We start from the raw sequence: 27,861 nt of genomic DNA on the forward strand, positions 1-27,861 counted from the left end.
TGCTTACTACGAATGTCTTAGACTTTTCCTTCTATTATCAAATATGGAAGCCTTACAAAAAATGATTAAATTTTACCTTCTGTTCAGACGACCTTTTAAACTAAGTACACAGTGTAATATACATAATTATAACTTTCTATTACATTTTTTTACACCGTCATTAAAACAATTGATTAGAATTGCATTAAACATGTAAAAATAGCTACAAGTACATTAACAGTCTGCGTTTCTAAATGTGACTATCTATAACAGAAATAAAGGTTAAAGTTAATAGCCCAATTCAATTTTATTCACGGTGTATTATCTCATTGAAACCGGTTTATCAAATAAGAACACTTAACATCTGTTCTTTACATTTTTAGTGTTTCTTAATCGTATGTGTACAGTTTTATCAATTGAAACCAACATGTTACTTTCTCACGACGATTAAATCGTGTTGGTTATTTTAATACGAGTAAATGGAAAAGTCAGTCACTTCTATTTTTGTAATTTATATATACCTTCATTATTCAAGTTTAAATACCTTCAATTGTCAGTTAAAGTCCATATTTTTTAAATAATTTGATTGCAGCGAATTAAATTAATTCCAAAATTAAACAAAATTATTTCATATCTACAAAAGCCCGTTTAAAATGAGTTGATACTTCTATCTAGGAACCTAAGCTTCACTAAATCATGGTATCTTATCTTTCATGGTAATACATCATCATTGGTCGACTCGATTTACTTACGATCCAACGAATAGTATCCCGCTTGAAAATGAAATTAGTATTGCCAGCGTTCTGAGCTACCGAACTGACTGATGTTTAGGTTGGTTTCATGCTGGTTTTTTTGACACGATACTACATGATCGAATAATTGCTCATATTTGTATTGACGTTAAGTTACTTTCGTTCAAATTCATGGGAATGCATAAGAAAAAATATAAATTTCGCCGTTGTTCAATTGTTCAAAGGTTGTCAATTAAGTTGCAATCAATAAGGTAAGATCATAGGAGTAACTGTTTTAATTAGAAACGTGTATAAAATATCTCTCTGTCTCCAATGGCGCTACAGTCTATATCTAGCCTTGGCCTCCTACAAACTATGCCCCCAAGCTTGCCGGTCCCGCGCCGATCTTCTTCAGGTTATTTTGGGCGTCTGCTGCCACTTCATCGTCCCATCTTTTCCGTGGCCTTTCTTTTGGTCTTGAGCCTTGTATTGTATTCTCTAAGGCTGTTTTCGGCAATCTTCGACCAGCCCATCGAAGTCTCTGAGGTTTAACGAATTCTGAGATCGGTGTTTCTTTGAACAGTTGGTAGAGTTCACGGTTGTACCTGGATCTCCAAACTCCGTTTTCTTTAATAGGTTCAAATATCTTCTTTGGGACTTTTCTTTCAAATACTTCCAGCTTTCTTTTTGTGTTTTCTGTCATCCCCATGCCTCGCATCCATAACTATTGATCTGATAATAGTTCTAGACACTAATTTTCGATCTCCAGTGTATGTTTTTGGAGCAGAACACATTGACGAGTGAAAAATAATTTTTGTTTCCCTTTACTATTCTTCTTCGAATTTCTGGTTCTTCTGTCCCATCCGTGCAACTCCCAAATATGTGAAACTTTCTACAGTTTCAATATCATCGTCTAATTCAACTGTGTGAATGTTTCCCCTAGCCCCTTACCTGTGTTAGTTGTTTTGTCTTTTGAATAATTATTTCTAGTCCGGTCTCTTTTGCCCCTGTTTTTAACTGTGAATATATTTCTGTCGCCTCTTTCGTTCTGCGAGAGATAATGTCAATGTCACCGGCATAAAGGGCAATCTATAATGATTTATTTTTTATGAGGTTAGCTCCTCCTATATTCAACTTTCTTATCACATATTCGAGAATCAGGTTGAATAGCTCCGGTGCAAACCCGTCTCCTTGCTTTAATCCTTTAACTATGGAAAAGTTCTCAGTGAGCTCATTTTGTATTCAGACTGTTGACGAGTCCATTGTTGCTTTTACTGGTCGGATGTATTTTTGAGTTAGGTTAAAGCTATGCCATATATGATATAACTTGTGTCTACTGATTGAGTCTTAGGCCTGTTTAAAACCTATGAATATGTTGTGTACGCTAATGTCGTATTCCCAAGATTCGTGTAAAATTTGTTTCACTGCGAATCGCTAATCAGTTGTAGATCTTCCTTGTCGGAAACCGGTTTGATATTCCCCGACAATATTTCTAGTTAATTATTGTGAGTCGTTCGTTTAAGGTCGTGGCATATTATCATGCACGTTGCGTTTCCAGCACGTAGCGTTTAGTTTCCGAAAAGTATAATTTAAATGGTTTTAAATATGAACAATTCACACTGTCAGGAACGTAGCGTATCAGACACCTTACGTATCCGTTCAGTATAAAGGTTGCGGCATATTATCATGCACGTATAGTTTCCGGCACGTAGCGTTTCCAGTCCAGCAATCGGACTGCACGTTCACATTTTCATACATAGAACCTTTCAGTTTGGTTCGGTGAAGATATGATCTCGCTTTTCTCGACAAAAGTTATGTGCAATTGCTCTTCAACATAACAATGAAGAAAGAAAAACTGTAGTAAAAAGAAAGTTTGAAGTACATCCAACGCTAAGAGAAAGGAAAAAGAAAGGTGAATACTGGATTTTATACAAAGAATTAATTGATGACGATGAAAAATATTATGGCTATTTTAGAATGAATAGGTTTCAGTTTGAATATATTTTAAATTTAATTACACCTTCAGTTAAAAAACAAAATACTACATTTAACGAAGCCATACATATCAAACCAAAGAGTATTTTTAAAAAACAAGAGGTATCACTTCCGTGCAAAAGTCCTAATTGTTTATCACTTCCGTGATTAATTGTCACAAAACAAAAAACAAATGCATAAATGACAAAATAGCCTCGAAAATTATATTTCTAAATATTCTGTATCAAAATCAAGCAAATAAACATAAACATAAACATTTTTTTTTCTCTTCACCGCACCAAACTGAAACGTTCTATGTGTGAAAATGTGAACGCGCAGTCCGAATGCTGAACTGAAAACGCTACGTGCCGGAAACTATACGTGCATGATAATATGCCGCGACCTTTAGAATGTAAATAAAAACTTTGTATGCTGTGTAAAAGGGGGTTATGCCGCGATAATTTTCTTATTACAGTTTATCACATTTTTTATAGATTGGGCCTATAACCCCAGTTTTCCAGTCTCTAGGGATCGTTTTATTATTCCAAATCTTGTTTATGAGCATATGCATTTGTCCTACTAGGCGTGCCACCTAATTTATGTAGTTCAGACGAGTTGTCAATACCTGTAGCTGGTTATCCAGCCCTTCTTGATTTCTGCATAGCTTCTCTTTAATTACATAGATATTTATACGCTTCTCTTATATCTTTGATTTGAAGATGTTATCCCCTTTCCTGTTTTATATAGTACCTATAATACCGTTTTTGTATTTTCTTTTATTCGTTCGACGTATGATTTCTTTTCTGTACAGCCTCTTTACACTCTTACACTCACGCCATTACTTTGGTTTTGATTTTGTTCCCAATGTTCTTCGATGCCTAGACGGTATTTGTGTTATTTCTGTCTCATAGTTCTGTTTGATATCTTGTCTTTAATTTTTGTATATCTAGTTATTTTGTAGTTTGTTCCTTGTCCCTCCTGTTTCTCTGAATTTTATATCTATATTTTATCTGTACTAGGAAATGGTCAGATCCTTCGCATGCTCCTCTTCGGCTCCTTGCATCTTATAGGCTTGTTTGCGCCCTTTTTTATCTATCAAGAAGACATGATCAATTTGGTTGGCGTTTGTTCCTGTTTTTTCTACTGTCAAAGTTGATTAGGAATTCTCTATTTTCATTGGTGTCTTCATGGAGTGAATATTAATGCTTCCTAACACAAGTTCTTCTTTACCTATTTGAGCATATCTCGTCCGTTTTGGGTATAGTTATTTTATCCCATCTTATCCCATCTTTCTACTAAGTCTTCTTTTCCTTTTCCAACAAAATTCGAACTTACAAGCACAGACTTATTATCTTGCCATTTGCATAAAACCACAGTTCCTTTATCATTTACCACTTCTTCGCTATATCCCCGTTCTTTTTTTGTAATTGTTTATCTGTTGTGACTGAAGGTTTCTGAAATCTGTCAATTCTTATAGTTCCAACAGAAAATATATTTTTCTTATAGAGGTCTTCAAAAAGTTTGTAACTAGAAAAAAAATTGTCGAACTAAAGATATTTTTCTTTTGGAATATCTTTGGCCAGGTGCAGAACAACTGATGAACCTAAACCAAACTCGTCGATTAACTATTTTGGAATTTCGGTTGTTAAACCTTGGTAGATTATAAAGTCATAAACAATTCCACTTTCTTCACACAGAACAAAAATTTTAATGCCCCAGTGAACGGTACAATCTGCTCATCGGCATACAGATTTGTTTCTTTTTGCAACTCAGTACAACGTTTTCGGATACTCTCAAAAAATGGTCTCACTTTGTACAATTTATCTATACAATCGTTAGGTTTCTCTAGATTGTTAACAATATTTACAATACTCCTAAGCTTAAAAAATCTGTCTTAATTAGTAAATTAATTTAGTAATTTAGTAAAGTAATTTAGGTAAATGTACCAGTAGTTGACATTATAAGAAGAAAAAAACCCTTATTTTGCCTCAAACCGATGTTGTTGAACTTAACTAAAAAATATATGTATGCCACTCCCAGATTTAGCCATACGGCTCTCACTCCCTCTAAGGGGAAAATTCACTCATCCCAGATACCTACGGTATCAAAAGGATTGAGCTCTGGTGGGACTCTTTCCGTGTTATCGAGCCCTAGGTGACTTGGTATGCTGGAGTATCTCCCAAAAATTTTCGTACACATCTGGATGTTGAGAGAAGTACAGCTTTCTGCATGGTCTTGTAGAGATGTTCATTCAGACCTAGCTTTCTTATATTTTCTAGGAGGTTCTTCGGAATAACTCCAGTAGTAGAGAGAATAATAGGTATTGTCTGGGTACTTTCCATTCTCCACTATCTTCGTATTTGAATTTCCAGATCCCTGTATTTGGCGATCTTTTCGTTTTGTTTAATACGAAGATTGTTGTTGTTGGGTATCGCCACATCAATTAGTGTTGTTTGTCTCTTTAGTTTATTAACTAGTATGAGATCTGGTCTATTATGTGCCACTGTTTGGTCTGTGAGCACAGTGCGGTCCCAGTATAGCTTGTAGTTATCATTCTCAAGTATACTTTCAGGAACGTATTGATAATATGGGAGATGGTTTGTTTGGAGAAGTCCCAGTTTGATGGCTATCTCTTGATGAAGGATCTTTCCTACTGAGTCGTGCCGTTCCTTATATTCAGTTGCAGCAAATGCCTGGCAACCCCCCCGTCTTTGACGATATATTTCAGGTAATTTTTTGTTGGTATAACCTGATCCTGAATGGCGAGTAATGAACCTTCTGTTTCAGGGAACAACTTTCCTGATGTCAGCCAATAGTTCGACGCTTTATTGTCGACGTGGTCTTGACTGACCTCATTAGGATGTCGCCCGTGAAGAGGTTTACCCATCCAGGTGCGCATTTTTTCGTCCTTAGTAAGATGGTTTATGCGCATTTCTGGTTCCCTCAGTTTGATCGGTGTTGTATCATCTCCTGCACAAATCGCGCGATATAGAGTAGATGTCTCAGCCTGCATCTGAAAATAAGTTCTTAAATTAGTAATGTGTTTTTCTAGTTGCTCACTTATATCCATAAGTCCTCGTCCTCCTAAATACCGCGGTAATGTCGTTCTTTCTATTGCGCTTCGAGGATGGTGTTTTTGTGCCTTTGTGAGGTGTGTTCGTACTTTCCGCTGAAGATTTTCTATATCCGTTTTTGTCCACTTAACAATACCAAACGAGTAGCTAAGCGCGGAACATGCATAGGTGTTTAGTGCCTTAAACAAATTTTTACTATTAAGGTGTGAACGAAGCAGCTGTTTTACCCTTCGTATAAACTCAGTTGTTATCTCAGTTTTCATTTGCTTATGGTCAATCTTCCGCGCTTGCTTTATTCCGAGGTATTTATACATATCATTTTCACCCATGGCCTCGATGTTCTGGCCGTTTTGCATATCGAATCCACCGGGCTGAACCTTTCCTTTAATTATATTTAAGACACGGCACTTATCAAGGCCGAAGTGCATACTAATGTCATTAGAGAAATTTTCCACTGTTTTCAGCATCTGATCCAGGTGGCATCGAGTAGAAGCCAATAGTTTTAAATCATCCATATACAATAGATGATTGAGCTTTGCCACAACAGTAGTGTTATTTTTGATGCTAAAACCTGTGTCAGTTGAGTTCAGTAGCTGGGATAGGGGGTTCATCGCTAGACAAAACCACAGTGGGCTCAACGAGTCTCCTTGAAATATGCCCCGGTTGATTGCAATATTTTCAGTTTCGATATTGTTTTCACCAGGTATTTGGAGGTGAATTTTTGTCTTCCAATCTGACATTATATGTTTTAAAAAGGTCACTATGTTATCATCGACTTTATATATTTTTAATATATCTACAAGCTATTCATGCGGCACTGAATCAAACGCTTTCTTGTAGTCGATGAAAGCAGTAAAGAGATTCCTTTTTTTGCTATAAGCTTGGTTAGAAATGACAGAGTCGATGATAAGTTGTTCTTTGCAGCCCATGGAACCCTTAGCGCACCCTTTCTGTTGGGGCTCTATGATATTGTTTAGAGCACAGTGTTGGTAGATACGCCGGGCTACACAGGATGTGAGCAATTTATACAGAGTTGGAAGACAAGTAATTGGGCGATATTTGGTTGGATCTTGGGTGTTATTTTGATCTTTTGGTATTAAATAAGTTGTTCCCTGGGTTAGGAAAGATGGTATTTCCTGCGGATTAGAAATAATGTGATTAATTAATGCTGATAAGCACTCATGAATACTCCAAAACTTCTTAAGCCAGAAGTTTTGAATGCCGTCTGGTCCAGGAGATTTCCAGTTATGAAGCTCTTTGATAATATTTGAAACTTCTTCAGTAGTAAAGGGTTCGTAGGGAGTAGTAACGTAGTGTTGGCAGTTGTGCGCCGTATCTTCAATCCATCCAGCATTGGTGTTAAGAGCAGCTGGTGTGGAAAGTTGATTTCCCCAAAACTCATGGATTTCTTCTTGGCTTGGGTACGATTTATTGGCACTTTCTGCAGTAGAATTGAGTTTCCGATAGAACGCCTTCTCGGCATTCTCAAAAAGCATATTGTCGGATTTTCGTTTGTTACTAATTTTGTATCTTCTTAGTCGGCCTGAGTAAACGGAAAGTTTTTGTTTTAATGTATCCAGGCACTGTTGTGCTGTGTTGTTTGCTGGATTATATTGTGAGTGTCTTGCGGTGGTTATCATTATTTCTTCAGCTCTTCTGATTACTCTTCTACTTGTTGTCCCTCGAAGATATTCCGTGATTTGACCAATGTCCCTACGTAATGCTTCAATTTTAATAAGCAGCCGTTTTTCCCAAGGTGCAACTCTGTTATATGTCCTTTCGATATTAGTACCCCGTCGTGTTCTGATCTTAATGCCCATTACATTAGCAATTGCTGTTGCTGCACAGTAAATCAGCATATGCAAATATTCTAATGTATGAGCTTCCACGATATAATTGGATAGGACTTCAGTGTTCATAAATTGTAACAGCGCACCTAGTTTCTTACAAGAGTTTATTTTTGGTAGCTGTGGTCTGCTAAGTGGATTTGTTCCATTAAACTCTTGTACGGCACGTGCCATTTCTCTTACAAGGCTATCGTGCAACTCGCTGTTGTCCTGCTGCGTATTTACAGGTTGAGTTTCTTGCATGATGCCACTTATTAATATGTTTATTATTTATGATATTTATGAGATTTGTTTCTCCTGTACCTGATGTTCCTAAAGTTGTTGTTGCAGTTTTTGAATGACATTTCCTTGTACTAAACTTGCGTTTATTTCATCTCATTTCTAGTTTTGGTCTGTTCTTTTTTTTTTGTAGATGATTTTAAATTTTTCTGTAAGCTATCAACAGGGTTGTATATTAATTGCTTCTTCTAAAAATACCAAAGGTTAGAATGTTGTTTAGTATTAATTAATATTTTTTACCTACATTAGATAATTCATGAGAAGAGCCTGGAACATCGCTCATAGACAAAACAGGAATGTCCTCATCAATTTTTTCATTACAGACATCTTCTATGTCTCATTGATCTTCAATTTGAGATAAAACATTAGCTAATTGTTCAAATTCATCCTCATCATCTAAAAACGACCTTAGAATCTTTTGGTCTTTTGGATGATCCGGATTAAATCCGAAAACAAAAATATCAACATAGACCTGTAGTCCATTGCAATGGACATCATATTTTAATGTTTGATATCGACAAAAAACAACAATAAATCATTATGTCGAATAAGCAGTATAAAAATTGATATGTCTACTATTATATAAAATAATATGTGGTTACATAATAATAAATTTACGACTCGAAGAAACATTATATTTACTTACGCTTTCCGGGGTATCGTGAATTCGCCATGGCACACTATCTTTAAAAGCACTTAACACAGCTATGATTCAAACTAAACTGAAAGTGAAAATTTTAAGACTAGTAGTAACTGAGATATGCAAAATAAAAAAGAAAAATTAGTTGTCAGCTATTTACAGGAGTTTAATTTTGTTGTAGGGCTTATGTAAATGTATGTCCATTGTAATGAACACCGGGTCTGAAAGGGATATATACTTTCCACAAGGAAACTAAGTTCCTGTAGTTGGCTGTATACCATGTATCACAAAAAATTTAAGTAAAAATCCTTTATAAAAGGTATATACATATAAATTAAAAACCCAAACGGGCTATGTCATGAAGACAAAAAGTTTTCGGAAACCATGTTCCATCATCAGTGTCCTAAAAAGTATATACCTAACCACTTTAATTAAAAAGAACATGAAGTTAAGATTATGACCAAGGTTAATACAAAATGTGGTTAATACTTACTAGGTGTACATGTTTACACCTTACATGTACATGTACTTAAAACCCTGCAGGAGACTGCGTTCCCCAGAGACCTTACCACCAAACCCAATTATGTTTCACTTCCATACCATCACGAGAGTCTTTCTGGAGATATTCGAAATCTCATCAAATGTTCGGTTGAAAATATCCACGTTTCTTTTAAAGTACCCAATAATTTGGGTCAACACATATCTAATTCTAAAGATCCCATCAATTATATGAACCATAGTTGTTGTTATTGACTAAAATGTTCAGATTGTGATGCCATCTAGGAAGAACATGTAGATCATTGTCTTCAATCTCCCTAGAACACACAAAAAGAGAAAACACCTCCACCTTCTCTCAACATCTAAAAGAACATAACCACACACTTAATATCCCAGAAGATGTATCACTTATCCACAATATCCCCCAAAAAAACTTTCTCAAACTAGACCTATACGAAGACCTTGAAATCATCAAAGAAAAACAAAAAAGTCCAAATTGTGTTAATCGTCATGTCTCATTCAATCGAGACTTCCTCCCACTCCATCGCCAATTATTCTCATAACCCACATCCTTAATTTACTTCCACAATAAAATTTACATTTATCATTATTCGTTCGTCAATTATTCATCTTCCTTAGTTCACTCCAAAACTTCTCAATAGATCAAAATCTCTATCTTTCCCTACTCCTTTCTATTTAACCTACATTTCAGATCTGATCCCTATATTTAATGTTCTCCTTGCTTCTTTTCGACACAATTGTCGAATTCAGTCATTGCAACCATTCTACTTTTGCAGCTCTTACACGTAAGGTCTATATACACCAATAGTCTATCAACTTTTTCCACCCACCTCAAGCTCGTGAACGTATAACTTATCCTTTTTACATTTCTTATATACCTAGTGTCGCTTTATAACAGATAAGGCCTTTTCTCCTTAAGTTATAAGTTGAGTCCACCTATCACAAAAACCACCTACACATCTGTTTAAACAAGATCATCATCTTTTCATCCTTTCCATCCCTCATATTACTTTACTTATCCATATAGCTCCCTCAGGATTTGGTTTTCGGATCTCTGGAGACCCCAGCCTCCTGTAGAGTCTTTCCTTTTCTCAACAACTTTTCAAAATTACTCATTCTCCCTTTTTACTTAAATTTAACAGAGCCACCTACAAACATTCTACTTTTGCAGTTCTTTTACATATCTTGTCAATATACAACATTTTATTAACTCTATCTACCCACTTTAAACTCATGAACTTATAACTTATCCTTTTATACTTCTCATGAATACTGTATCCAGAAATTTAGTGTCACAATATAAAAGTTGTTTTAATAACAGCTGTAAAACTGAATAATCCCTTGTAAATACTCTATTGCTGTATAATTATCACAACTACCAAAGCTGCCAGGACCGGCATAATAGCCAAGCATAGCACAACTGTATATAGGTATATATAGTCAGATCAAAGATTATCATTCAAGCATAATGTCAAAAAACTCTTTTTATAAACATACAAATTTCGCATAATTATTGTTATTAATCATTATTTTAAGTCTCAACGAAGAAAATGTATTGTGTGTTTTGTGTTTTATTGGCACTGGTTTTCACACTGGCCAGTCAATTTCATAATGATTTTTTTAGACTATAACTTATCACTAACTCAGGGGAGTAATGTGTAGTGTCTGTGTTGAGTAAATGTCTTGTTGCTTTAGTAAAGTCGACTTTATTGTCTTTACAAAGAGACGCTAATTGTATCTGAACGTCTGAGTTCCCTTCGGTGAGTACCGATTTACTCGTTTTAAAAGGTTCATATTTATTCATGTTGACTTGTAATGTGTAAGTTTTCCGTTTCATGTCTGAAAAAGTTTCCAAAAAATGGGAAATTTCTTTATTAATAATTTCACGAAAAAAAATTATTCTTCATTAAAGGTTATCCATCACATAGAAATCATTAACCTATAATCTCATAAAATATTAAGTGGTAGATAGGAAAAATCAAAATTATTAATTAATACTGAAGAGGAAAGTGATTTTAAATTTAGATATGCAAGAAAATGTAATTTTAAAATGTTTGTAGGTATTAAAAATTATGTCCAAGTTTAGATTCATGGCCTTCTAATAATTAAATAATGCATTTAAAGTAAAAAGTAAATAAAAAACTACTTTTGCATTTGTTGATTTTGTGTATTGAATAAGGTAAATTAGAAATAAAATTAAAAATTAATGCACCTACTGATACATCATTAAAAGGCAATGAATCTAAATTTAAAAATAATTTTTAATTCCTACAACCAAATTAAAATAACATTTTATGCTGCACCTAAATTTAAAAGCCCTTCACTTTTAAGCATAAATCAATATTTTTGATTTTCGCTTTATACCACTTAAAATTTTATAAATTTGATTATTGATTATTGATTTCTATGCAATGCAGAAATGTTTATGAAGAATAGTTTTTTTCATGAAATTAATAATAAAGAAATTTCCCACTTGTTGCCAACTTTTTCAGACATAGTTTATACCTTACTAACAATTGAAACACTTCTTCCCTTACATGAATTATAAAATATAATCATATTTAGCTATTTAGCCATATGTATATACCTACATTAATTCATTTTTATTTTCACTTCACCATTTTATTATTTCACTTGCAATTTGTTTAACAAAACAAAAATTGTTTTTCCCTTAATTATCTAGATATTTATTTAAATTAAATATGTAATGTAAATGACAAATAAAATATAAAATTCGTTAAGCCGGCCCTTTTTACTATTTACCTGAAGAGGCAAATCCCTTTATGGCTTCGACTTTATCAGCGGGGTACTTTTAAATTCTGCATAAGTCAGTTCTTATAATTGTGAATAAAGTATACATAGTGTTGCTTTATAACAGATAGGGCCTCTTCTTCTTAAGTTATAAGCCGAGTAACGTCCTATTAACCTATTATAAAACTACGTTTCAACCATCAATTTCTAATCGTCTCATGTAGTTGTTAACATAAAACAAGTAACCAACTGTATCCAATAACACATAACCAGTTATTTATGTTCATGAACTTGTAACTTAAGAATTCTTTTATATTTACCAGGTACCAAATATTGTCTTTTAACATATAGGGCCTTCTATGCTCAAGATATAAGTTATTTACCTCATGAACACCACATTACAAAAGTATTTTATTGCATTCAGTGAATATCATTTTCAAAAAATATTTTTCCTATTTCACCTATCAACAATAAAGTCTCAAGCATCCAACTTTCCACATGTCTATTCTGCATTTTCCAGGTACCAAATGTTGCAAAACATAAAGGGCCTTTTATTAGAATCCTGATTTCACAACAATTCATTGGACCTAGGTATAGTTGGTTGCCTATCAGTACCCACACTATTTGTCACTACAATTTATTCCACATACATCAATCAATAAAACACTTTTCTCCAGGTTCTTAACATAAATTCAGGACAAATTCACAATTTAATACTACAACATTGATGGTTGCTACTGTTAAATTATTTTAACTTTTATTCAAAATTTTTAAATATTGATGGCTTCTGTCATATTTAAACACAGACATTAACTTACAATGACTGCTCTGTTCGAACTTCCGCCATACTTAGAGCAATACGTCGCCATGTTACCATATCCACTGGTAACTCCATCATAACATATAATACCAAATAATGTAAACCAAATTGTAATTGATAAATTTTAACGGGTTTTTACCCTGATATTTATGGGCTCAAAACATGTACACCTAGTAAGTATTAACCACATTTTGTATTAACCTTGGTCATGATTTTAACTTCATGTTCTTTTTAATTAAAGTGGTTATATACTTTTTAGGACACTGATGATGGAACATGGTTTCCGAAAACGTTTTGTCTTCATGACATAGCCCGTTTGGGTTTTTAATTTATATATACCTTTTATAAAGGATTTTTACTTAAATTTTTTGGATATATACTTTGTTGTAATTATTACAGGGCAGACAGTACACCACATTGTAGTTTTCTTTAAATATTTAAAGGTGTTTTTAGTTTGGTGTGTAACTTCGACACCGTTTTTATATTTCTGGTCCCAATTTTGATATTAGGTACTTCTCTAAATGTATTTTAAGTTTATTTGTTAAGACTGGAATATGGTAAAGAGTGGTACACCGTTCGTTCGTTGTTTGTTAAGGACTCTATTGGATCTGTCGGTTTGACTTTTGAGACACCAACAATAAGTCTGTTCAGAAGGTTTGCTGGGAATGAATTCTCCAACATGATTGTTTTTAGTTTTGTAAGACCAGCTGTGCTATAGTCAGGATGTAACGGCCGGGATGGTTATAATTCTACTTTTCATATATAGTACTAAATTGATCTTCATCGTAGATGAATCTTCATCGTGCTGAAAAGTTCTACCTATTATGCCAAAATGTGCTATGAAGTTTGCATAAGCATAGGAGCAGAGGCAGATAAATCAATGCAAGGTACGGTCTTGTTTTCTATTTCGTAGTATAAGTTCTCTTCTGTTCTCTGTCAAACTGACCTAAAATGTGCGTAGTAAAAATAGAAGCGACACGGAAAACATAGGGAGGGATAAATTTAGAAAGAGGAAAAAGAATAGCATATAAAATTTCTTCATGTTGGATTATACTGGTAATTTGATAGTAGCATCTTCACAAGGGTAAGCCTGTAGATACAACAACTTCATTTTATAATAAACTCGAAAGCTAACTTTAAAGAGGCATATTTTAATGACCAGTTTAACTTTTATTTATGGCTAATTTTTTGGCTCGGTGACAATAATTCTAATATTCATATTATTTAACTTGACACTAAATTTCAAACTGCCTTGATCACCGCAGTCAACAAAAGTGTAATATTTGCGGTATGTTTCGAAATCTAAAATTCTATAATTTATGCCAGCAGTCATTAATGGAACATTGCCAATTTTTGGTATCTTTTGTATAATAATTATTGTTATGTAGCCGACCATTGTTGCGGAAGTAGGTATAATTTTATAGTGTTGACAAAGTGTTCAGTTCATTTTGTAGTTATTTATATGTATTAACATTTTTATTTATATATGTTATGTTCTACCGACCTAGTGTCACGGGAGTGCAAAATTAACCGGACACTCAGATTTTTATGTATTTTTTCATTTTTAGATAAAAAACTCACTTAATTTTTTTGAATTTTATTTTATGCCTTATTAACGGTAGCATTTTTACTTGTTTGAACTTATTTAGACGATTTTTGCGAACAACAACAGTTCTACACAAACTTTTTTTATTAATGTGATTAAACAGCATTTTTTAAGTTTATTTTATTATTTTAAGTGTTTACAAGTTTGGCTTTAGAGTTTTTTGTTTTCTCCCTTTCAAATATTGCAATAACAAAATGATGGCACCAGGAGAAATAGCACAACGTGTTGCTTTACAGGATAACGGGCGGTACATTCGTTCCATCGCAAATGTTTTAGGAATTTCTCGAAAGTCGGTGTTTGATGCAATACAAAGAAAGATTTCGGATAACAGAACAATACACCAGGAGGCCAGTCAAAGTATATAAAGAACCACAAGTTATGTTAAACGATTGTGTAACGATTAAATGATGTCCATAAAAAACAGTTTCCTTTTATACTGTTCAAATAGGCGTAAATGAATATGGATTAAGGTCCAGAATATCTGTCACGGGACCTCTTAGACTTCGCTCACGAACATCTTAATTGGGTTTTTGCAGAAGGGGGTTCGGAGGTCTTCACGGATGAATCAAGATTTAATGGATACTCATCAGATGTCAGGATACTCAGGCCTAGGATTTAGAGAAGAGCTAGTGAACGTTATCAGCAATGTTGTTTTACTCCCAGGGTTCAATTTGGTGGAGGTGGTATAATGGTGTGAGTAGATATTTCCCCAAGGCTCATACATAACTTGTTAAAATTCAACGGGGCAATTTAAAGGCTGAAAGATATATTGAAGATATATTGAACAATATTTGGAAGATAATGTAGTGCCATTTGCCCTTGTGTAGAAACGTTGGCTTGACAACATAGTTGTGGGGTAAAACCTTTTTTCACAGAAGAATTATAATTGTAGAGAATCGATTTTTGTGTGCGAAAAAATGATGTATCTAAATTGTTTATGTTTATTTCTCTTTTTATTTTTATTAACCTGTTATTATTTTACTAGGGTCTAATACTCTTCTAACCCAATTAAATGTGGTTTCGATAAGGTCGGAAACCGACCGAAATGTGGGATGAAATGTTGAAAACAAATAAATAATTTGTTTCGATGTGTTCTTTTTTAAAAGAAATTTATTATACTTTAAAATTAACTTTTACAATTAACTTCTATAATCAAAGGACGCTGAGGAGACTCAGACTAAATAAGGCTAAAACCTCTTGTTACATTGGTTTTTACACCCTTTTTATGGAAATGTAAAGGAAAATCTCCTAATATTGGATATTATTTTTCAATTCGAACATACCGAAAAATCTCCTAATATTGGATATTATTTTTCAATTCAATTTTTTTGCGACAAAAACATTTTAGAATAATTTTTTCTACTTAAAATGTGTCGTAAACTCAATAAAAACAACTTATGCATACTAAAATGTTTATTTCATCATTGAACAATAGGCAAAACTAAAGAATGACACATTTTTCATATTCCAAAAAAGTTCCTAAAATTAGGGACCTATTGTTCAATAAAAAAATCACACACGTATAATAAGTGTTCTTTTTATCATTATCAGCACACAATTCATGTGACCATCTGAAGCAACTTGAACACTGTACCCACTTTTCTCCATGATGTTCCTTTGAATAATGTTCAGTGTAGAAAATACACTCTGCGTCACTTTCTTGATCGGTATCCATATCTGATTCATCACCATAAAGAACATTTGGGAAGTCTGAGGATTCACTTTCTTTTGTTACTTAGACAGCTAGCGCGCGACGCTACTGGTTTAAAATATAATAAAAAATAAAAACTTTTATTGCATAATAAAATATAATATATCACTTGTTAAAATTTTTAGCTTAAGATATTTTAGTCTTTTTTGGCGTCCTGCTAATGCACCGCTTTCCTTGTGGAACTGCACCCTCCTCGTGTCCTGATTTTTCCTGTTAATAACTCCTGGATATCTTCTCTAGGTACTTTATTATAAGGCATCGTACCTACCTACTTCCCTGTTTGGTTGTTTTCAGCAACCACCTGGCTAGACCATGATCAGGTGGTCGATCAGTTTGTATTTTTCTCTATACATCCTCTGTATTCTGTTTCTGTCGAAGATGTCTCTGGTCTTAAGAAGTCGTCTTGTGGCTTGGTGGAAGAAGTGCCTCCTCATGTTCTCAGCTAACTCCCTCAGTAGTGTGTACTGGAGCTTTTCTTGAATGGTTGCATTTGTAATTCTGTTCTGTCATGTTGATCCATCTATGAGTCGGTAGCATGACGTTTTTGTGGCCTCTTGTTTCCTCCAGTTGGTTTCGGATTTCGGACTCCATACTGGCACTGCGTATAACATTACAGTCTTATGTGATGAGGGGAGGTTCGCTGGTCGCCGAAAATACAATCGAGGACGTATGCTGAAAGGAGATGGGGTTACAGGATCGAAAGGACAACGATGCTGAGGTCGAAAACCAACGTAAACCCGTAAATCACGGAGCAGGCATCGACGGCCCTTGTAGTCGGGTTAAAAAATGAGACACACTACCGTTGTTTTTTCGTCGAGCGGAGAGATAGGGCGACTTTAGTCCCTATTATCCAAAGGGAAGTTACAGCATGTTCCGTCATCTATTCTGATATATATGACCTTATTATGCAAACCCAAAATCAACTAGGACTCGAACATCGGACGGTGTACCACCAAAGGCACTACATAGATCCTGTATCAGTAGTACCCACACAGAGGATTGAGTGGTCGTGGTTAGAAGCAAATATCCGCATCATGAAGAGAATGCGATGAGTACCACGCCAACATGTCCAGTCTCATTTGGACGACTACTGCTGGAGGATTCTGCGGAAAGATGAAGAGGATCTGTTTCACTTATTTTTAACGGACGTCAGATATACATTACATATAATTTTTTTGTAAATATTTGGGGTGCATTTTTTTGTAAATTATTAGAGTATTTTTGTAAATGTTTATTACTTGTGAATAAATATTTTTTCTACAAGAGTTTTTTGCATTTCATTATTTTGCGCAAATCAGGAAATTTGCGTTCAGTAATTTCAGAAATGTAATAGATAATATTTAATATGCACAGGTAGACCGCATCCTCGGGGTAAACCGTATACTATAGTGGCACCAGATTATTTAAAAATTATGTGATAAGATTATATAACCAACAAAGTTATTGATAGGGTTTTCATATCATTTGATAGACACACTTCTGTTAAATAAATGGTGCTTAAAAATTGATATCCCTTTTTTTTTTTGACAAACGGCAACTTATATGTTGCTGCTTGTTATAAATATTATGCATTTATGGTTAATCCCCTGTCACAGTAGTATATCTTTATTACAAACTTATTGCAGTTTATTTATTAAAATCAAATTTATTTGGTCTACTTTTTTTGGCCATTTTTTGACAATCGAAATTTATAAAACTTCCATTCCTTAAAAGAATATATCAGCTTGAAAACCTTTCAAAAAATGTGTATATTGTTAATTCTGAGTTAGCCTTTAAAATTTTACGAAATAATTTGTTTTCGAAAGCTTCTTCTGCTTCTTCTTTTTATAGACATGACTCTGTCTGTTTTTCAATGTGCCTCCAGTAAGTTGTCGTTTTCGTGGTCTTCCTACTGATCGTCTTCCTATTGGGGAACCGTCTCTTGCCGTCTTTACTACTCTATTTGTTGTCATTCGGCTTATATGATCATTCCATTCTACTCTTCTATTTCTTACCCAGTTCTTGATGTTCTCCACCTTGCATCTACGTCGTATATCTGTACCTTTAGCTTTGTTCCATAGTGTCTTACCATCAATTTTCCATCAAGTGTTTTCATCTTTGCTGTTTCTAACAGCAGAGTTTCGAAAGCTGTGTAATAAAAATATCTCTAGTGTAATGTGACGCAGTTTCTGTAAACGCAAAAATACTATTGGGGCTCTCATTTTTTTTTCGTCGAGACCTATATTTTATATATTTATTTCGGGTATATACATTTTTGGCTATTTCCCACCTTTTCAAGCGTATTATTGAAGGTGAAAATAGTCAAAAATTGATATATGTACCCGAAAGTCACTCCAAAAAAAGAAGACTTCGATTTTACGAAGAGTGGACACATGGTCAAATCTGGAGAATGTGAGGAGTGCTCCACAATTTTAAACCTACATCACGAATGGCAGTCATTGCAACCAAGGACTCTTGTGCTGGTGCATTGTCCTCATAGAAGAGCACATGCTTCCTCAGCTTTCACCACCCCTTTTCTTTTAAGGCTTAACGCAATGTTGATATTAGTTGCTTATAGTAAGAGGCTATTATAATAGCTCCTCTTTCTAATGAACAATGAACAAAATACCTTGCGCACTCCAGAATACGGAAGCCATAACCTTGTTGCCTAACGCCACAGCTCTGAACTGTCGAGGCGGGGGTGAACCCCATGTTTTCACTGCTTGCTCTTATTTTTTGTCTCTGGATTATAATTCTGTGTCCATGTTGCCTCCATTGTCACATACTGACCAATAAAGTTCTTATTCCTGCGAAAAGTGTCCCCTCTGACATGCCTCTGATCTGATGAAAGCATTCGGGTAACCCACTTTGCCATTAGGCTCTTCATAGCTAATGTTTTTAACTACATGAAATGAAATGTTTCTTCTACAATTTGGCATTAAGTCTTTTAAAATGATATGGTGAACTTTTCAACATTTTGTTTGATTAAGACGGTGATTTGAGAGACCTACGCCTCATTTTTATAGGTTTCTTTTCCAATTACTTTTAAACGATATCATCTTTTCGCTACGTTGTAAGACACTTATAATGTCAGTGTTAAATCTACCTGGATTTCTTTTGGGAATATCTACTTTTCCGACAAATATTTAATCACACACCTTTTCTTTTTCGCTTTCATTTAACAGTGAGGCTCACTTCAGCTGATGTGTTTGTGTACTGTGATGTCACTTTAGCTTTTTATTAATGACAAATTTACTAAATTGGAACTAGGTCACGGTGTCGCTTTGTCTCGTAGACATTTTCTCAATGCAATCTGAAAGATCTTTTATGTATACTTTACCCTCCATTCATGTTTTAATACAAAAGATCTAGACGACTTAAACTAAATCAGATGAGGTAGTGTCTTTTTTGTCCTAGTTGATTTAACTAACTGACAGAATACTTACCATTTATTGTTTTTCCTTTTCTAAATAGTCGACCAAGATAATACCATCAAAATTCCAAAAGATGGCTGTCCCAGTTGTAGACTTGCTTACCTTGATATCAAAACTGCCCTGAGGGGCACACTGACAGCAGCTATGGAGGCCCTATTAGTTAGACCTTCCTCCTTTGCACATGGTTATAAGGGGAGTGGTAATAATGGGATAGTATATACTACGGGAAAACCTGAGCAACGTACTGGTTAGGTCAGGACATATTAACATCATAAATGAAATCAGGGATACCGAATCGCGATGATGACTTTTTACCATATCGTACTCTGATAGAGGCATAAAGTACCTTTCCAAGTGGGCATCTGCCTAAGGTGGACCTTTCCAAGTGGGCATCTGTCTAAGCTGGACTCTATTAGTGTAGCAATGTTGAGATCTCGATAGATTGGCGGAATATATCAATGACACACTGATATGGGTTACAGGTCACCGGAGATTACATAGCAATGAAAGAGATGATGCACTTGCCATCAGCTACAAAATCTCCAATGAGATTGAATCACCGTGGCCAACTGGAAAAAGCCTGGATGCGACGGCAACATAACTCACTGGGAAAGTATACCCGGTCACGCACATGACAAGATGTATATGGTCGTCGGGCATACTCTAGGGCTGTACTACTGCTGAAATAAGAACGAATAAGTTAAGCCAGAGTCATAACAGGCTTTCTGACTGGACATGCGTCAGTCAAAGAGCGCCTGCATACACTGGGGCTGTTTCATGGAGACAGCCTGTGTCGCAGAGAATCTGAAACACTCAACCCTGTGTTGTATGACTGAGAGACATTAGATCGCAGGCGGCAAACACTTTTCGGAGACTAAAAAGTGACTTAAAAAAAATATGGTACCGATCCAATAGACCTGTATAAGCTGGTAAAGTATTTCAGAATTCCAGAAGATGTAAAATAAGCCAATTGGCTGAAATAAAACCGGTTTATAATAGGGGCTTTCTAAAAAAAATGTATGGACAAAATGAATCAGTTGTTAGTAAATTCAATGAAGACTGTGACAGTAGCGATTCGGATCATAGAGTTAAAACACGGTTAGTTTTAATAATATTGGATTCACAAAAAATTAACGCAACTTAAGGCATTTTTAAAATAAAAAAATGTCAAATTTTGTACTAACCATCTAGTTCTTAAGTCGAGACGACATCTCAATAAGTGTCTAAATGAAGAATATTTAAATATTATGTTTTTTTTTATTTACGTTTTTTGGTTTTCTAAAGGGGTTCTAAAATCTGGACTGTACTATGACACACAAAGTATCAACAAAGACTATAAGGCACATATATGGAAAGGGTACCAGGAACATAAAAAAATAGTGAGTACTAAGTTTGACAATAAAAAAATGTAAATTTTTCACACATTAGTAGATAAAGCAAAGTTAAGCAAAATTTAGTGTGGACCCTAACAGCGAAGAACGAATAAGGAGTACCATAGAAAAATTTGGACTGAAAACCTCTTTAGACGTTTTAACAAAAAGGAATAAATACAGAAATCGAATATTGAAGTAAAACCAATGGAAATAAAAATTTTTGCATAATTGTAAATATATGCATAGATCGGTGAGATGATTAAAGTTGCAAGCAGCGATTCATTTTGTTTAACTGGTTGCCTAACTTGCGATACAATAATTAAAAATAATATCACTGTTTTTTCAAATACAGATTTGGTAAACAAATAACAGCATTACCTTGAATAAAAACAATTGTATTTGTTAAGTTTATCTAGAGTTTATCGGGTTGATAAAAAATGCCAAAACCGTATTCATTTGTTTGTTATTTAACAGAATTACATATTTGATATTTAGTGTAAGTTTAACTAACATGAGTGCCATGAGTGAGGAAACTATGCCGGTAAATAAACTTTTTTTTTAGGATTCATGTTAATACACCCTTTAAAAACTATTGAATCTTTATCATCATTTTATTTCACTTAAAATCAATTCATAAAAATGTAGTTTGTTTTGGCGCTACAACTCTTCGTGAGTTTTTGCCGCGTTTACTATTATTTCCACTTTCCACTCTTGTGCCACTATTTGAGACAGTTCAAGCATCGAGTTTTAATTTCTTATTCCCTTAAACTTTTCCTGTCTTAAACTACATGTATTATTGGCATGTATATAAGTGATCAGTGGGTAACACTCAAATTATTTTTTTATAAACATTTCATATTATCCTCTTAATGCATTATAATGTTATTCTAAAAATAATGCTGATTGTGCTGCTGTTTATATAATGTTTTTTTTGTATATTTCAACAGTATTACTGACCAGCTTCTAATTAACTATCTTACTACCTATTACCTAATAGGTACATTTTTTCAATTTTCCAAAACGATGCCTTGGTTAAGTATCTCACAAGTGCTCACTAGAGTTTACGCCAGAACAAATTTAGCTACCATATAATTTCAATTTGGCGTTCGGAAAATACAAGGTAACCTGAGAGATATGTGGTATTACCCTTAATTCAATAACGTATAAAGCAAGTACATGCTCCTTCAGGACGAAATTATCGATATAACTTTTAGCATCAAGATTATCCTGAATTACTTCAGTCTATAGATATGTAAGCTGTTTCGGGTCAAAACCACAGATACTCCTACACATCGGTTTACTTCCTGAATGGTATCAGGTAGGTACCGTTCACCGGGAAGTCTGTACCAAGACAACAATCACAACGGGTAGACGAAACCTAAACTAAATAATTGAAAAGTACACCTCTCAATGGTAAAGTTAACTAACGTTGTTTCTTAAAATTGCAATTGCCCTCTTTTGTGTTCATCAGTAAGGGTTTTTTTATTCTTCTCTACTCCGATCGTACTGCAGTCTGCTTATTGTATATTTTCCATTAACCTTCGGTTATATATTATATAAGCTCTCCATCAGCACCCGATATTAATTGCACCAGCATTCGCACCGTGTGATGAATCGGTTATTGTGCGGCTCTCTGGTGATTTGCTAATTGACCATGGCGTAAATGTGCATGTGTATGTGTATTTTTTGGTTGTGTCGCTTATGTTTATGCGTGAGTGTGCGTCATGTTCATGCTGCAGCTCTTTGCCATCTTCTCAGTTTATTCTTCTTCTTAGACTAGCTTCTTTGTTAGGGGAAGCCTGTGCCCACGACGGTGAAAGGGAGTCTTTAAAGTTTGCTTAGCTCTATTGATGGAGTCAGCTATTGTGCGGAGGACGTATCTTTTTGTTGAGAGATCGTAATCTGTCCGTTATTGCTGTTATGTTCGCAATTTGGTAAATTCGTGCTGACGGATAATCTGTTTCCTAATGATTTTTCTGAGAATTTTTCTCTCAGTTGCCATAATGGCGTTGTTTGACGAGGATTTAGTGATGCCTTGTATTCGATTATAGACCTGTTGAAAGGCTGGTAGGTGTGCAAGATAGTTTTATTGGAGGTATTTCCAAGTTTTTCAGACAGCGCTCCCAGGAGTCTAACTCTTTTTCTTACCCTGTCTAGTGTGTCTTTGATGTCAATGTCCTAGTTGAGAATTGAGCCCTGGGAGACTCAAGCTTATGGAGTGAATGGTATTGATAGCGTGTTAGCGACTTTGACACGGATTGTCCGATTGGAAAGGTAGGAGTGGATTATTTTTAGGAATGGGGTAGGCAGTCTAGTACGGCGGAGCTTTTCGATCAGAGCTGTATGCCAAACCCGTTCGAAGGCTTTCTGGACATATGCCTATGGCGTATCTATTTGTTTCATTGAGGGTTTGTGGTACGAAGCTTGCTGCTTCAAGCAATGCTGTATCGAGTTGTTGGAATCGAGAGGAATGAAGCTTCTTAAAGAAGACTTTCAATTTTTGAAATCCCTGTGTCAACTTTGTTGATTGTTAATAGGTTACCTAACTATGGGTGGTTGTGGTTGATATGTTCTTGAAATAGTTCCCATTTAGCTTTACGATAAGCTTGTCTATAGGTAGCAGTAGTGGTTTGTGGAGATTAGTTTAAGTCAGTTTTGACTAGCAGTGACAAAAGGTCAGAGGTTATTGAATCGTCAATGAAACATTAATCGTCAAATCTATGTAGTATTCTGTCAGTACAGAGGATATGATCGACAATGGACATTCCACTGTGATTGTATTAGTCTTTGAGATGCGCTGTAACTTCTCCGTCGATTCAGGCCGCATGGTGTATTGGCGAGCTTGAACTGACAGTCTCACACCGGTATGGAACCAGATAATATGGATTCTTACTAACAACATTTATTATTTTATTAATGGCCTGATTTCAGAACAATTCACAACAATATTTTTGTTTATTTAAATTGCCCTTTTAAAAATGAATCAATGTTAGGCCTGTGCAAACAATAAACCTTTCCGTTTTATAGTTCTGCATCCATCTGGGATTGGTATCCCTTCAATATCTGCAGTTACGGCAATTAAAATTACTATTTAACATAAACGTGGCTTTATCGGGACTATCTTATTTGTAAAATGAGGATATATACATATTATGGATAAAATTCCATTCTTGAGATATAAATTCAGATAATTGTTGAACCATCATTACTTTATAAGTGGACATTAATTTTTTTGAAGAATGGAGTTTTTCGAATGAATGTGAAATGGCTTTCTACAAGTGTTTGCATCATGCCACAAGGATATTTCACAATTATTTGCGGTCATCCTTCGGCCATATTTAGAGAGATTTATAGTTGAACCCACTTTTTCAAAACGGCTCACAATATTCTGCAAAACTGCATTTGGTAATTGGTTTACAATATGTTTAACCTACGAAATAATTTGAGCGAACTCATCATAACTTCTCTACAATATCTGTAAACTCACTTCATAAGAATCTTTATTTCTTCCTGTTTAATAAAATGATTGAAATTTTATAGGTAACTAAAGCAGCTATATAAAACATAATCTCGTTTATCTTACTAGTAGCAATAATAAAGATTAAACATTTGTTTCCCATTTTAATCTCTCATGGCAATAAATGAGAAACGACAGGGAAATACCTAATATTATTTTTACCACAACAATTTGCCACAATTCTGAAACCAATAAAAATAGGACTATCCAGTTTTAAGGGTTATATTTTTAATTTGATACATTTAATACAGGAACCGAAATGTTAGCAAGATACTTTACTTGTATACATTGTATAAAACAAACAGTTAAAATATTATAGACAAACACCAATATTTTTTTTTCTTCAAATGTCGTGTTCTCCTAGAACTTTAACAACCATTTGCGTGGTCTTCATTTTGTCTATATTTATTACACCACTATTAAACGTTCTTTAAATTTTTTATATTGAATTTAAATTATATAGCGTAATGGTCAGCCACAAATCGTGTAAATACAGAATAATATGTCATGATTTATTACACTATCTAATAAATGTACTATTTGCAGGTAGAAATATAAAGTTCACATATAAATTTAAAGATAACATGTCCACAGCAGTCGCTTATAAAACACAATATTGGTCCTTAGATAAGGAGTAGGAAGGCATTGCTGAAGATCAAAGCAATATACTCTTTTTCGACACGCTGCATTTTCCGTTATCATCATTTTTCATAACATAAGCTGCATCGGCTTCTGATAAATGAGCATCATATTCAATTTGAAGTCTTTCTACTTCTTCTACATGCTTTTTAATGATGACTTCAATACTCCAAAAGTTTTCCGAAAACATCCTTTGCATACTTCAACTAACTGGCCGTCGATTTTAAAGTGGTACTTTTTTTTGGAACGTCTAAGAAAAGATAAATAAGCACTGCGTTTGTTATAATCTCCAATCGCCCATACTTCATCAAAAAGTGTTTGTTGGTTGACTTTCCAAGGAAATCCAATCTGAACATTTTTCACGGCAGACAGCTACCTGTTCATGCAATTACTTTTTTCGCAGTTATAGTTTTACCAGCCTTTGTTGTATATTTCAAACCCTTATTTCGTTTTTGTTGTATAGTTTTTTGAAGGTTACATCCCCTTCGCTTCCTTTTATTAATGTTTCCGAATGATCAATATTTTCTTGCAGCAAGATTCGTCAATAAGAGTATGTGTCTCTTCTACTAATGCATCTTCGGAAGTTGAGGATGTGCACTTTGTTCTGGCATGATAGCTGACTGATAGGAATTTAACCTGAAATTAAAAAGAAATGTAGTTATTATTATTCGTAGACACAAATTTGTATTGGAAAAATGAACGTATAGTGGCTATCAAATTATTTTAGTTAAACTTATCCAAAAGGTCTAAAAAAATTTTGTTCGATTTGGATAGATTGGTATCAGATTTATTTTATAGCCTATAGGACTTCGCTTTTTGATCTTGGAATAACTCTGATTACAATACAATTAAATAGAACAATACTTTTGTAAGACCCTTTGGATAAATTCTCTGAAAATACTTGACTTCTGTGATTAGAGCTTAGTTATTTTAATTTATGTCCTTTAGAAGCTGTCGTTTTTTCGACAGGAAAGGACAACAGGTACGTTACCTATATTTTGTTTAATCAAATATTCTATTTTTTTATATTAAGAAACAGTTTACACACAACTAATTTTTTATGAAGTTTTGTACTAGATTCTAAAATTCTTTGCGATTCAATGAGAAGAATCCTTGTGCAGGAGATATTTTTTCGAGCTACCACAAATTTTTTTTAGAAATGAAATAATATTTACCTGCAATTTCTCCATCCAAAATTAAACTAGAAGTTGAGGTGAAAACTAAGTCATTACTGGATTGTTTATTATGCTCGCCGAAGCCACCCCTGCCTGCATTCAGTGGTTCTAAACTACACTCTTTCTCCAGTGACACTGCAAAAATACATAAAAATATTATTTCTGTTGTTAAACTTTTTTTGGTATGTTATAAATGTTTAACACCGTGATCACTTTGTAATCAATATAATTTCAAATACTTTTGAGGTTATAACCGTTAATAAGACAAACATTTTAGTAAATTATGATACTCACTTTTTGGTGACTGATTAGGAAGCACTAATGCAATAATTTTATCTGCTCTGTTCATAATTTCGTCAAATAATGTTGTATATAATGAAAATTTTCAATTTATTTGTCAAATATTGACATACTGTTTCCACTTACTGAATAAGAACTCTAAAATCTACCTCGAATATGCAAATTACACTACTTAACTCCTTTTGCCGTGTTATCGATTTCACTAGTCTTCAAACAAATCGTGAGATAAGTCAAGTCATCTCGTTTTGTATTATCATAATTTAAAATGTTTTGACATATCTCATTTGGCTTCGTTCTATTATTATAATGCTAAACTATTTTAGTTATTGACTCTACTCCTGTTTACCTTATATAGATATTGAGGCACTGAATCTGTTTTTACAAATAACTCATTTTTGAATTTTTTTGACTCATCCCCTTTTTCCTTAACACCACAGGATTGCTAACTGTATTATGTCGATATGCTTGTTGGTAACGAAACTGGTAACAGTTTACGACGACAGTTGTTGTTATGCTATGTCAGGGGCCGTCAACAAATTTACATCGCACTTAGCAACAGCAGTTCTTATAATTTTGGCAGGCTTTTCTGATATGTCCTTTTCGGCCTTGCTTTTAAGACCGACTCCAACTACTCATGTATTTGCCAACTACACCAATATTTGCGTGCTTTCCAAATACACCAAATGGTTTGAACTCAATTTCAAGTACGGTGCTTCCACTACTCGTGTATTTGACAAGATGACAAGTACGCGAATACTGGTTTACAGCCGCTTTTTTCGCCTCTCGGTCTTCAGTTGACATGACATTTGCCAAGCAAGTGGCAAATAATTGTACAAGTAATGGACGAGTAAACCACCCAGTAAGTGACAAATATAGGCAAGTGACAAATATTTGCCAAAAACAAGTGGAAGTTCACCTTGTGGCAAATTGTACAAGTAATGACCGAGTGGACCACTCCCCCTACATGGCAAATATAGGCAAGTGACAACTATTTGCCAAATACACTAGTAGTGGGAGTCCACCTTTACATGCATTGCATTTCAAGCTTTTTTGGATCGGCTTTATGATTATGTACCAAGTCACTTCTTGTGATGGTGAAGGCATCACAGCCCTCTAAATACTTTTGCAGAACACTTAGTGCAGCACCAAAATATTGGTGCTCCACCTTTTTGTTTCGAGAAATAGTGACGCTCCACCACTAATAAATCTCGATCACGGGAACTTTTTATCACTCATTTTTAAAATATCCGTATACGTGCACAAGTCAAAGTACAAGCTGATTATAGCCGCAAATGTCAAAACATCGAACAAAAAATTTCGGTTTAGCAGTGATTTTATAATGTAGATATGCTTCAAATATAACAAGATAAAGCTTTAGAAAAGTACATTTTGTTTATATTATGTTATGAGTTCTGCAATTTTTGATTTATATAAAACAAGAATGAGTAAATATTTGTTTCTTTGGAGATTAATTGCAGTTAATTATTAGACATTTTTTTTGGCAATTGCCCTT

At 34.3% G+C, this 27,861-nt stretch overlaps 1 protein-coding gene and 1 long non-coding RNA gene across 5 annotated transcripts in view; one reads left to right on the plus strand and one right to left on the minus strand.

Moving 5' to 3' along the window:
- The window catches only part of LOC140450208 (choline transporter-like protein 1), a 258,955-nt gene that overhangs the window by 105,792 nt on the left and 125,302 nt on the right, over window positions 1–27,861 (plus strand). The window contains exon 1 of one of the 4 annotated variants that reach the window (XM_072543691.1): window positions 21,136–21,258. The exons of the other annotated variants lie outside the window; for them this stretch is intronic. Coding sequence (XP_072399792.1) covers window positions 21,229–21,258 — 30 coding nt within the window. The 5' untranslated portion in view covers window positions 21,136–21,228. Of the gene's footprint in view, window positions 1–21,135; window positions 21,259–27,861 lie in introns of those variants that run through there. 4 annotated transcript variants of the gene reach the window in all.
- Window positions 24,567–26,475, minus strand: LOC140449724 (uncharacterized). The gene is made up of 3 exons (XR_011951872.1): window positions 26,343–26,475; window positions 26,049–26,183; window positions 24,567–25,509 (listed from the first exon to the last, which is right to left on the minus strand). It is a non-coding gene; the product is annotated as an uncharacterized lncRNA (long non-coding RNA).

This window comes from Diabrotica undecimpunctata, chromosome 9 (assembly GCF_040954645.1).
Source record: "Diabrotica undecimpunctata isolate CICGRU chromosome 9, icDiaUnde3, whole genome shotgun sequence".
Classification (NCBI taxonomy): Eukaryota; Metazoa; Arthropoda; class Insecta; order Coleoptera; family Chrysomelidae; genus Diabrotica; species Diabrotica undecimpunctata.